Genomic DNA, 11,531 nt, shown 5'->3' with positions numbered 1-11,531 from the left:
ATTCCCGATCCATCCCGGGGTCAGGTCTGCCCCCCAATCACAGCCTCACCGCGGGTACCCCCCAAGTCCCTCCCCAGTGCCCCCCAAGAAACGCGACCGGAGCCAACTGGGAAGCTTTATTGGGAGCACTGGGAGCAGCCGGGCGGGGTCAGAGTGACAGCAGGGCTGGGGGGACACACGACCCCCCAAAATCAGCGCGGGGACAGAGCGGGGGGTCCCGGCCGGGCCCGAGGCCACGGGGAGGGGCTGCGGCCGGCGGCGGTTCAGGAGCTCTGTGGGCAGAGAAAAGGGGGTGACACCGGGCTGGGGGTCCCCGGGGGGAGCACAGCCGCTCCGGGGCAGGGGGGACACGACCCCCGGGACCCCCCCTCACCTTCTTGCGCAGGTAGAAGCCGAGCCCCAGCGCCAGGAAGACGAAGCCCAACACGAAGCCCCCGATCCCCGTCAGCATCTTGTTGCGGGCAGCGTCCGGCGGCATCTCTGGGGGGTCAGCAGGGCTCAGGACCCCCAAAAACCTCTCAGCGACACCCCAAGCCGCTCCAAGCACCCTCCCAGTCGCCCCCAGCCCACCCAGGAGCCCCTGAAACCTCCTCCCGATCCATTCCCAGCCTCCCCAGGACACACCAAAGCCCCTCCCGTCCCTCTCAGCACCCCACAACCCCTCCCAGTTGCCCCCCACCGCCCCAGGACCCCCAAACCCTCTCCCAGTCCCTTCCCAGCCCCACCAGGACTCACCAAGGTCCCTCCCAGTCTCTTCCCAGCACAACCAACCTCATTCCAACCTTTGCTTTTCCATCCCCAATCTCCTTCCAGCCCCTCCAGCCTCACTCCAACTCCCTCCCAGTTCCCCCCAGCACCCCCAAACTCCCTCCCAGTTCTGCCCAGCACCCCCAAACTCCCTCCCAGTGCCCACCAGCACCCCCAAACTCCCTCCCAGTGCCCACCAGCACCCCCAGAATCTCATCCCACCCTCCCCAACATCCTTCCAACCCCTTCCCAGCCCTCCCACACCCCCAAGCCCCTCTCCCACTATAAGCCAGCCTCTCTCCACCTCCCTCCCAGTTCCCCCCAGCACAGCCCAATCCCCCTGCCAGCCCCCCCAGTGCCTCCCCCGCTCCCCCCGGCGCTGTGGGCTCTGGCCGTACCCCAGTGCCGCCTCAGGGGCTGCTCCAGGCTGACGTGCTCCACCTGGCAGGTGTAGGTGACCCCGCGCCGGGGGGGCGTTTCCAGCAGCACCAGCAGCTGGTAGGTCCAGTCCCCGTTGGGGAGCAGGTCGGTGGTCATCACTTGCTCCGAGAGCTCCTGCTGGCCCTGGAACCACCTCACCTGCACCTGCGCAGGGTAGAAATCCATCACGGAGCACAGCAGGCGGCCGGGCTCGGGCTGGGAGCTCGAGGGCACCAGCGAGATGGACACGCTGGGGGGCACTGGGAGAGAGAGGGGAGACACTGGGATCAGCTGGGGTGGCGCTGGGAGAGAGCTGGGAGGGGTGGTACTGGGAGGGACTGGGAATGAAGGGGGAGGGAATGGGGGGGCACTGGGAGAGAGGGGTGTGAATTGGGGGCATTGGAGGGCACTGAAATGGAGTATGGAAATCTGGGAGTGCACTGGGAATGGACTGGGATTGGCATTAGACAAACTGGGAGGGACGTTGGAGGCACTGGGAGTGACTGGCAATGCAGTGGGAGGGACTGGAAATGTACAGAAATTGCGATTAGTGGGACTGGGGAAGGACTTGGATAGAGGGGATTGGATTAGGGCGTACTGGGACGGCGCTGGGAGAGAGGATGGAGGTCTGGGAGTGGACTGGGAATGAACTGGGATTGGCTTTAGAGGGACTGGGAGTGACTGTGCTAGCACTGGGAGGGACTGGGAGAGAGGATGGATGTCTGGGAATACATTGGGAATGGGATAAGAGGGACTGGGAGTGACCATGGTGGCACTAGGATGGACTATGGTGACCACCAGCGACCCTTCCCAGTGTCGCCACATCCCGAGGCGCCATGGATGGAGCACGGAGCTGCCCCTGCCTGCTGCTGCTGCTGGCGCTGACCCTGCCTGGCCTTTGGGGGCTCCAAGGTGGGCTTTGGGGGGTCCTGGAGCCGCGGCGTTGGGATTTGGGGTGTCCTGGATCCATGGCAAAAGGGGATCGGGGAGATTCAGAAGGTCCAACCCCCTTTTTGGGTATATTTCTGGGAAGGGCGTTGGCCCAACTTCCTGTTTTTTCAGGGTTTTACCCCCTTTTCCCCAATTTTCAGGGTCAGCAGTGGACAAACTCCTCTTTTCCCACAGTTTTGGGGCTCTGACATCTCCAAAACCCCCCTGTACCCAAGATTTTGGGGCTCTAGAATTTCCCAAACACCACCAAACCAACAAACCCCCCACAAAAAACACCCACCCCCCCAAAACCAACCAAACCCCCCAACCCACCCAACCCCCCTGTTCCCAGGATTTTGGGTGGAAATCCCCATTTTCCCAGGATTTTTATGCTCTAACACCCCACAATTCCCCATTCCCATTGCCCCACACCATCATCCAGACAGAATATAACCAAAAATCCATTTCCAGGGGAATTCAGCCCAATTCCAGGTGTGTCTGACTCGATTCCAGGAGGATCCTGGGGCAATTCCAGCCTCTACTGCAGCACCAACACCATTCAAACCCAATTCCAGGTGGACTCAACCCAATTTCAGGTGAGTCAAATCCAACTCAAGGTTGGTCCAACCCAATTACAGGCAGATTAAAGCCAATTCCAGGGGCATTCAATCCAATTCCAGGTAGATAAAACCCAATTCCAGGTGGATACATTCCAACTCGAGGTGGGTCAAACCCAATTCCAGGTGGATCTAAACCAATTCTAGGTCGAATCAACCAAATCCCAGGAAAATCCAACTCTTTTTCACGTGGATAAAACCCAATTCCAGGTAAATCTAACCCAATTCCAGGTAAATCCAAGTGAATTCCAGATTGATCAAACCCAACTCCAGGTGAGTCAAAACAAATTCCAGGTGAGTCAAACCCAATTCCAGGTCGATTCAACCCCATTCCAGGTAAACCAAATCCAGTTCCAGGTGGATCAAACCAAATTCCAGGTAAATCCAACCCAATTCCCAGTCAATCCAATCCAGTTCCAGGAGGACCAAACCCAATTCCAGGGGTGTCAAACCCAATTCAACTCTTTTAAATGTCCCATCGCCCCTTTCCCTCCATTCAGGCAGCTCCTGACAGCTTTTTTCTGGGAGAAATCCCTGAATTTGGGAATTTTTGGGGTGCAGTTTTGGACGGGGGACAGCTCTGCCTGCCTTTGCCCTCCCTGGCTGTGTCCCCAATGTCCCACCATGGCTGTGTCCCCAATGTCCCACCCTGGCTGTGTCCCCAGTGTCCCACCCTGGCTGTGTCCCCAATGTCCCACCCTGGCTGTTATCAGACACTGAAATATTTCACGCCTCAAACATTGATACAAAGTTTTGCTCATCATAACAAAAAGTGTACAAAGAAGCTACAATCAAAAATCCTCCCTGAAGATACCTGACTGGGACTTTGGACTGAGAGTCAAACTGCTGAGATCCCATAAAGGGAAACCTATTGTTCACTCATCTCAGGCTGAGGGAAAGGAATGCACACACAAATCCAAAGCCACCAGCTGCTCTGAGAATCATCCCTGGCTGAGTTTGGGGTGGGGGCAGAGCACAGCTCACTGTGATGCCTAAAATGCTGGGAAAGATTGAGCACAGACCCCGCAGTGTAGGAAAAGGGTATTCCCTTGGTTTAATAGGATCCCAGGAGCACCACGACGGAAAGAGAGCGACAATATCACGGGTTTGCAATTTATGGACTTCACTGATTAACATCCCTATCTAAAATTCCCCAATGAGAAACCTAACAAATGAAGTCATTGCCCCCTTATTCAAATTACCTCCCCCCCAAAAAAAAGTTACAAATTAGTTTACAGAAACATGTCCCAGTGATAAAGCTCTTTCAAGGCTGGTGCCTCATGCTCTTGAAATTGTGGAGATTGTTTCGTCTTCTCCAAAGAATTCTGAACGAGGCTGGAGCACAAGGGTTATAAACATGTGGGGCTGAGATACAGAGAGTAAAAGGTACAGGAATGGGAAAGGGTAAAAAGGATATAAAAAGAGTATAAAAGTACAACGAAAAAGGACAAAAACCCATCAGGCATCAGCAGAAGCCAGGTTTACACAAACTGCCCAGCTGTGGAACCCCCAACCCCACCACAAAGTGACACAGAAACCCCAAAAAACGACACTGAAACCCCAAAAATTGCAGAAAAAAACCCCAAAAAGTGACACAGAAACCCCAAAAAGTGACATGGAGACTCAAAAAGTGACGATGGGAAACCTCCAATGGGACAGTGAGACCCCAAAAACGGCAGAGAAAACCCCAAAAATAGAAGAGAAATCCCAAAAGTGACACAGAACCCCAAAAAACGACAAAGAAACCCCTAAAAATGACACAGAAACCCCCAAAAAAAAAAAAACCCCAAAAATGACATGACAAACACCCAAAAGTGAGACAGAAACCCCAAAAGGTGACCCAGAACCCCCCCAAAAATGACCCAGAAACCCCAAGAAGGACACAAAAATCCCCCAAAACGGCACAGAACCCCCAAAAATCTCCACCGCACGCTGCTGGAGCAGTTCGACATCAAATCGGGACTTTGACGTGAGAGGAGCTGAGGGGAGTCACAATCCATCACAGACCCCCAAATGCCAGGCCTTGCACCACAGCAGTGCAGGTGATGCAAGCAGAGTCTGCTGCTAGAGACTGTCCCCTGCCCCGGGGGGACATGCTGGACATTGTCACCTGGCCTGAGTGTATATTAACCCTTGGCACTCTGTGCTTTTTGGGGGGAAAACCACCACTGAGAAGAGCAGCTGGAGAAGATCAATGTGACATCGTTGGGATCCACGGATGGTGATGTTTTCTTTCTCCCTCTTTCTGTCCCCCTCACCTCTTTTCCTACTTCTCTTTTCCTCTCTCCTCCCTCTTTCTCTCATATTTACCATCAAATAAAACTTACACTACTGACTGGCATGTGGTCTCGTTTGCACCTTAATTCAGGCAGAGGTATTTCCAAAGAACCTTAATGTTTGGATCATAACAGCTGTGACCCCAATGTCCCACCCATGTCACACCTCAATATCTTCATTTTTACCCCAAATTCAGGTGTTTGGAAGGATTGAAATGAAAACAAGACCAAACCTGAAAGAAAAGGATTTTCATGTCTGTGCCCGCTGAGGATCCATGTGGTTGGGTGGAAGGGAAGAACATTTTTGGACGTTTCCACCCCAAAACCTTGCTCTTTGCCCCAATTCATAACCATTTGGCTGTGAAAGATGCCACTGGGTGAGAGAAAATCAGAATCATGGAATCACTGAGGTTGCAAAAGACCTCCAAGGCCATCCAGTGTTGCCTCATGCCAAGAGATGATATAACTGAACACAAAAGGTGAGATTTTCTGGGGTGGAAAGTCAACAAATCCGCTCTCCCCAGGGAATTTCTGATGTCCCCAGGAACTCCCATGGACATTCCTGGCCCTGCCTTCATCCAGGTGCCCACGGGGAGCCAGGAGGGTGTGGAGCCACCAGCCAGGTGTCTTTGCCACACGGATCACCAGCAGCACGGATCACCAGGGCTCTGCACAGCTGGGGTCACTGGGGATCATCCACTGCAGATCTTCCCACTGGGGATGGAGCTGGAGCAGCAATGAAGCTCTTCCTGCACTTGGGACACTCGCAGGGCTTCCCTCAATGGTGCTTCCGTTGGTGCTGAGCCAAGTTAGACATGTCTGAGAAGCTCTTCCCACACTCGTCACACTCGTAGGGCTTTTCCCCAGTGTGGATGCGCCGGTGGGTGATGAGGGTGGAGTTTTGCTTGAAGCCCTTCCCACAGTCAGGGCAGCGGAAGGGCCTCTCCTGGGTGTGAATGCGCTCATGGCGGAGGAGACTGGAGCTGGTCTGAAACCTCTTCCCACACTTCCCACACTCATAGGGCCTCCCCCCAGTGTGGATCACCTTGTGCTGCACCAGGTTGAAATCTGGCTGAAGCTCTTCCCCACATTCCCCACACTCATAGGGCTTTTCCCCAGTGTGGGTCACCTGGTGCCGCATCAGGGCGGACATCCGGCTGAAGCTCTTCCCACACTTCCCACAATCGAAGGGCTTTTCCCCTGTGTGGATCATCTGGTGTGTGACCAGGTTGGACATCCGGCTGAAGCTCATCCCACACTCCCCACACTCATAGGGCTTTTCCCCTGTGTGGATCCTCTGGTGCACGATCAGCTGAGATCTCCACCTGAAGCTTTTCCCACATTCCCCACACTTGTGGAGCTTCTCTCTGCCCTCAGGCTTCTCCCCCAGCTCCGAGCTCCGGCTGCATCTCCGGGCCTTTTCCTCCTCCTCCATCCGGCCACGCCTTGGCAATGACAAATCCTGCTTTGGGGAAAAAACAAGGGCTCAGCGCCTTGCCCTGGGGGTTCCTCCTGCCCAGCTCCAGCTCTGCAACTCTCCCAGGGCTTTGTGTCCATAAAAACCCCAAACCACCACCATTCACCTCAAAACCCTCACAGCATTTCCCCCTCTCTGCTCTTTGCACTTTGGCCTCCTCAGGCTCTCCCTTCCCTGCACTCATGCAGCTCCCGTGGCTCCCGGGCTTCCCTATTTTCCAGGGTCCCGCTTAGGGATGATCCGGGGGCTTTGGGGGTCCCAGGGGTCCCTTCTCCCCTCATTCTCTGCTCCGCGCTTCCAGGGATCCCAGGCTTCCCCCTTAGCCACGCTCCCCCCTCTCCAGCCTGCCGGGGCTCCCCCAGCTCCGCCATCGCCCCTCTCCGCTCCCCCCACTCCGGGGCTCCCGCCCTTCCCCTCCACCGCTCTCCCGGCCGGACCCCATGCCCCATGTCCCCCTCCCACCCCGACACCGGGCCGTGCCCACCTGCAGCCCCCAAAATATCCCCCAAAGCCCCACTGGCGCCTCAGCTTTGCCCTTCCGCCACATCCAAACGTTCCCCCCGCACAATCAAACCCTCCCAGCGACCCTGAACGAGATTTGGGGCTCAATCCCGCAAGCTGCGAGCTCCAAACACCCGCCCAGACAAAACGCCGCTCGGGGACCCCCGAGACATTTGGGGCGACTTCCTCCTCCCCCTCACCTGCGGCGTGCGGGGCGCCGATGCTCCCGGGGCCGCGGCAGACAAAGCGCTCCGCGCTGCTTCTGCTGCTCCTCCTCTTCCTCTCTCCAACCTCTTCCTGTTCCTCCTCTTCCTCTTTCCTCCTTCCTCCTCCCGCGGCTCCTCCTCCTTCCTCCTCCCGCCTCCTCCTCCTGCTCGGATCTCCGGCCTTTCTCCCGCTCCTTCCTCATCCCTCCTCCTCCTCCTCCATCCCTTCTCCTCCTCCCGCCAAGCCCAGCGCCCACCCTTTTCCCCCTTTTCCCCACGCCGTCGCATGCCGCGGGAGGAGCCGGGATGGAGCCGGGGCAGGTCGGGCTGGGGCAGCGCTGGGCTCCGGGCCAGGCCTGGGCGCCCCCCACGCGCCCCCTCCCCAAATTGGGCTGGCGGGAAGCGCTGGGGGCGAGGGGGGAGCGCAGGTGGGGTTGGGGTGGGGAGCGCTGGGCGCTGCGGGTCTGCCTGGGAACTGGAGAGTCATCAGCGCCGCGAGCTCGGATTGGATCAGAATCGCTCAGCGCCTTCTCCCATTGGCTCATTTTCGCGGGGCTATTTTTCGGGCCTGTTTTTCTATGGGGTTTGGAGGTTCTGGGGGGCTCAGGGGGTCTCAGCGCCTTTTTTGGGGTTCGCTGTGTGCCGTGTCGGGGTTCAGCTGCCTCCCAAGGCCCCCAGAGCGGGGTGACACTTGGGGACACACGGGGTCCCCATTCCCGATCCATCCCGGGGTCAGGTCTGCCCCCCAATCACAGCCCCACCGCGGGGTCCCCCCAAGTCCCTCCCCAGTGCCCCCCAAGAAACGCGACCGGAGCCAACTGGGAAGCTTTATTGGGAGCACTGGGAGCAGCCGGGCGGGGTCAGAGTGACAGCAGGGCTGGGGGGACACACGACCCCCCCAAACTCAGCGCGGGGACAGAGCGGGGGGTCCCGGCCGGGCCCGAGGCCACGGGGAGGGGCTGCGGCCGGCGGCGGCTCAGGAGCTCTGTGGGCAGAGAAAAGGGGGTGACACCGGGCTGGGGGGCCCCGGGGGGAGCACAGCCGCTCCGGGGCAGGGGGGACACGACCCCCGGGACCCCCCCTCACCTTCTTGCGCAGGTAGAAGCCGAGCCCCAGCGCCAGGACGACGAAGCCCAACACGAAGCCCCCGATCCCCGTCAGCATCTTGCTGCGGGCAGCGTCCGGCGGCATCTCTGGGGGGTCAGCAGGGCTCAGGACCCCCAGAAACCTCTCAGCGACACCCCAAGCCCCTCCAAGCACCCTCCCAGTCGCCCCCAGCCCACCCAGGAGCCCCTGAAACCTCCTCCCGATCCATTCCCAGCCTCCCCAGCACACACCAAAGCCCCTCCCGTCCCTCTCAGCACCCCACAACCCCTCCCAGTTGCCCCCCACCGCCCCAGGACCCCCAAACCCTCTCCCAGTCCCTTCCCAGCCCCACCAGGACTCACCAAGGTCCCTCCCAGTCTCTTCCCAGCACAACCAACCTCATTCCAACCTTTGGTTTTCCATCCCCAATCTCCTTCCAGCCCCTCCAGCCTCACTCCAGCTCCCTCCCAGTTCCCCCCAGCAGCCCCAAACTCCCTCCCAGTTCCCCCCAGCACAGCCCAATCCCCCTGCCAGCCCCCCCAGTGCCTCCCCCCCTCCCCCCGGTGCTGTGGGCTCTGGCCGTACCCCAGTGCCGCCTCAGGGGCTGCTCCAGGCTGACGTGCTCCACCTGGCAGGTGTAGGTGACCCCGCGCCGGGGGGGCGTTTCCAGCAGCACCAGCAGCTGGTAGGTCCAGTCCCCGTTGGGGAGCAGGTCGGTGGTCATCACTTGCTCCGAGAGCTCCTGCTGGCCCTGGAACCACCTCACCTGCACCTGCGCAGGGTAGAAATCCATCACGGAGCACAGCAGGCGGCCGGGCTCGGGCTGGGAGCTCGAGGGCACCAGCGAGATGGACACGCTGGGGGGCACTGGGAGAGAGAGGGGAGACACTGGGATCAGCTGGGGGGGCGCTGGCAGAGAGCTGGGAGGGGTGGTGTGGTACTGGGAGGGACTGGGAAAGGAGTGGGAGGGAATGGGGGGGCACTAGGAGAGAGGGGAGTGGATTGGGGAGCACTGGGAAGGCACTGGGAGAGAGGGTGGAGGTCTGGGAGTGGACTGGGCATGGACTGGGGATGGGTTTAGAGGGACTGGGATGGAGCGTGGTGGCACTGGGTGGGGCTGGGATTGCACTGGAAAAGCGGGGAGTGGTTGGGGGGCACTGTGAGGGCAATGGGAGAGAGAATGGAGGTCTCGTAGGGGAATGAGAACAGACTGGGATTGAACTGTGATTGGGTTTAGAGGGACTGGGAGTGACTGTGGTGGCATTGGGACTGGAAAATGACTGGAAGAGAAGTGTGTGGATTGGGGAGCACTGGGAGGGCACTTCATGGAGGGTGGAGGTCTGGGAGTGCACTGGGAATGGACTGGGATTGCATTAGAGACATTGGGAGTGACTGTGGTGGCACTGGGAGGAACTGGGAATGAATTCCACGGCATTGTGAGGTTAAGCCCAGCGCGGGGAACTCGGTGCAGCTTGTCTGCCTGATGAGTCATCAGAGACGTGCGAAATGATTATCTGAGGAGCGTCATCTTCACGCTTGGCTGAAATGGACGCGCTGGGGGGGCTGGGAGAGACTGGGGGGGATTGGGACGGACTGGGAGAGGTACAAGAGTCACTGAGCAGGATAAGAAGCCCCTGGTTTGGCACAAGGAGGGCTGAGGGCTCTGGGTGATTCCCAGGGAGGGTTTGAGGGGCTGCAGGGTCATTGCCAGGGCAGAGCCTGAGGGGACACCTCTGCCCCACGCTCACCTCTGCGCTCCACGCTGAACGGTGTGAACACCTCGTAGTTGTACCGGCAGTACCTGTCCACTGCAGTCCGTTTGTACTCCATCCATGCCTGGTCACTGTTCGCGTAGTTGGCCTGTTTCTCCCCATACGGGGTGAACCCCACGTATTTCCTCTCATCGCTGTCGAACCTCATGTACTCCACCCGGTTGTAGATGAACCTCTCCATGAACCTCACCTTCTCCGTGCCGTTAATGAAGTGACACTCAGTGTATCCCAGCTCCTGGAAGACCCCTGTGTGTGCAAGGCACAGGTCATGGGTTCCCCCAGCACCCCCATCGATCCCAGAGCTCCGGGGGTCACCCCGGATCCCCACTCCGCACCCCCTGTGCCCCACGGCCGCCATGGGACCCTCCTGCCCGCGATCCCACTTCCTCTTTCCCACCCTTCTCCCTATTTCCCCTTTCACATCCTCACTCCCCGCCATTTCCAGCCACTCCCTACTTCAACTTTGGGGTCCCATTCCCTCTTTTTGCCATTTTCCCACCCTTTTACCCACAATTTCTCCATCCCCATCCCCCTCCCGCTGAGTTTTGGGCTCCCACCCTCCCCTTTTCCCCACTTCCCCACCCTCTCCCACCCCTTCCTCACCTTCCCCCAACCCTCAGCCCCTCCCGCTCTCCCTTTCGGCTTCCCCTCCTCCTCCCCCTCCACTTTGGGCTCCCAAACCCCTTTCTTTCCCCTTTTCCCCCTTTCCCATCGCATTCCCTGCTCCCCCCGCTCACCCGACAGCTCCGCGCCCGCAGCCGGGGTGGCTCCCAGCACCACCAGTGCCACCAGTAGGGCCCCAGCTGCCGCCACTCGCCCCATGGCCAGCGCCGGGCAGCTGCCGCCAGCCCCGCAGCAGCCGCTGCACTGGGAGCTCCAGTCCGGAGCAGGGCGGGATCATCCGCCCCGCGCGCTCTGATTGGCCGGGCGCCGTTTTGGGACGCGCTCCCATTGCCTGGGCGTGGTTTTGGGCGCGCTGCCATTGGCCGCAGTTGTTTTGGACGCGCTCCGATTGGCCGGGCCGGTTTGGGGCCCGTTTTGCACAGGCTCTACCCGGCAACCGGTGACGACACAACACACACGCCCTCCCATTGGCTCCGCCGCTTTTGGGGCGCTGCGCCCCCACTCCCACTCCCCCCACTTCGCCGCCGCTGCACTGGGACCACCAGCGACCCTTCCCAGTGTCGCCACATCCCGAGGCGCCATGGATGGAGCACGGAGCTGCCCCTGCCTGCTGCTGCTGCTGGCGCTGACCCTGCCTGGCCTTTGGGGGCTCCAAGGTGGGCTTTGGGGGGTCCTGGAGCCGCGGCGTTGGCATTTGGGGTGTCCTGGATCCATGGCAAAAGGGGATCGGGGAGATTCAGAAGGTCCAACCTCCTTTTAAGGGATTTTTCTGGGAAGGGCGTTGGCCCGTCTTCCTGTTTTTTCAGGGTTTTACCCCCTTTTCTGGAATTTTCAGGGTCAGCAGTGGACAAACTCCTCTTTTCCCACGGTTTTGG

At 59.3% G+C, this 11,531-nt stretch overlaps 2 protein-coding genes across 2 annotated transcripts; both read right to left on the bottom strand.

Annotated features, from left to right (window-relative positions):
- Window positions 1–101: 101 nt before the first annotated feature.
- Window positions 102–7,856, bottom strand: LOC146420249 (uncharacterized). The gene is made up of 5 exons (XM_085048492.1): window positions 7,169–7,856; window positions 6,007–6,455; window positions 1,146–1,495; window positions 374–480; window positions 102–272 (listed from the first exon to the last, which is right to left on the bottom strand). The coding sequence occupies exons 1-5, from the start codon at window positions 7,460–7,462 to the stop codon at window positions 264–266; spliced, it is 1,209 nt and encodes a 402-aa protein (XP_084904618.1). The 5' UTR covers window positions 7,463–7,856; the 3' UTR covers window positions 102–263.
- A 131-nt stretch (window positions 7,857–7,987) lies between these two features.
- LOC146420248 (class II histocompatibility antigen, B-L beta chain-like) lies at window positions 7,988–10,913 on the bottom strand. Its single transcript, XM_085048491.1, has 5 exons — window positions 10,770–10,913; window positions 10,009–10,278; window positions 8,846–9,127; window positions 8,261–8,367; window positions 7,988–8,159 (listed from the first exon to the last, which is right to left on the bottom strand). The coding sequence occupies exons 1-5, from the start codon at window positions 10,852–10,854 to the stop codon at window positions 8,151–8,153; spliced, it is 753 nt and encodes a 250-aa protein (XP_084904617.1). The 5' UTR covers window positions 10,855–10,913; the 3' UTR covers window positions 7,988–8,150.
- Between the last annotated feature and the right edge of the window lie 618 nt (window positions 10,914–11,531).

Source organism: Lichenostomus cassidix, unplaced genomic scaffold (genome assembly GCF_008360975.1).
Source record: "Lichenostomus cassidix isolate B80296 unplaced genomic scaffold, HeHo_3.0 HiC_scaffold_89, whole genome shotgun sequence".
NCBI lineage: Eukaryota > Metazoa > Chordata > Aves > Passeriformes > Meliphagidae > Lichenostomus > Lichenostomus cassidix.
The sequence above is the reverse complement of the archived record's forward strand: the minus strand, read 5'-3'. Positions and strand labels throughout refer to the sequence as shown.

Bases quoted from the DNA above. Each gene is read 5' to 3' on its own strand.
- LOC146420248 (XM_085048491.1), bottom strand. From the start codon at position 10,854: ATGGGGCGAGTGGCGGCAGCTGGGGCCCTACTGGTGGCACTGGTGGTG. The intron at 10,279-10,769 runs GTGAGCGGGGGG...TTGCACACACAG, and splicing joins TGCGGGCGCGGAGCTGTCGG to GGGTCTTCCAGGAGCTGGGA. The intron at 9,128-10,008 runs GTGAGCGTGGGG...TCTCTCTCCCAG, and splicing joins GTTCAGCGTGGAGCGCAGAG to TGCCCCCCAGCGTGTCCATC.
- LOC146420249 (XM_085048492.1), bottom strand. From the start codon at position 7,462: ATGCGACGGCGTGGGGAAAAGGGGGAAAAGGGTGGGCGCTGGGCTTGG. The intron at 6,456-7,168 runs GTGAGGGGGAGG...TTTTCCCCAAAG, and splicing joins CGGCGCCCCGCACGCCGCAG to CAGGATTTGTCATTGCCAAG. The intron at 1,496-6,006 runs GTGTGGGAAGTG...AGTCCCTCCCAG, and splicing joins ACTGGGGGGAGGCCCTATGA to TACCACCCCTCCCAGCTCTC.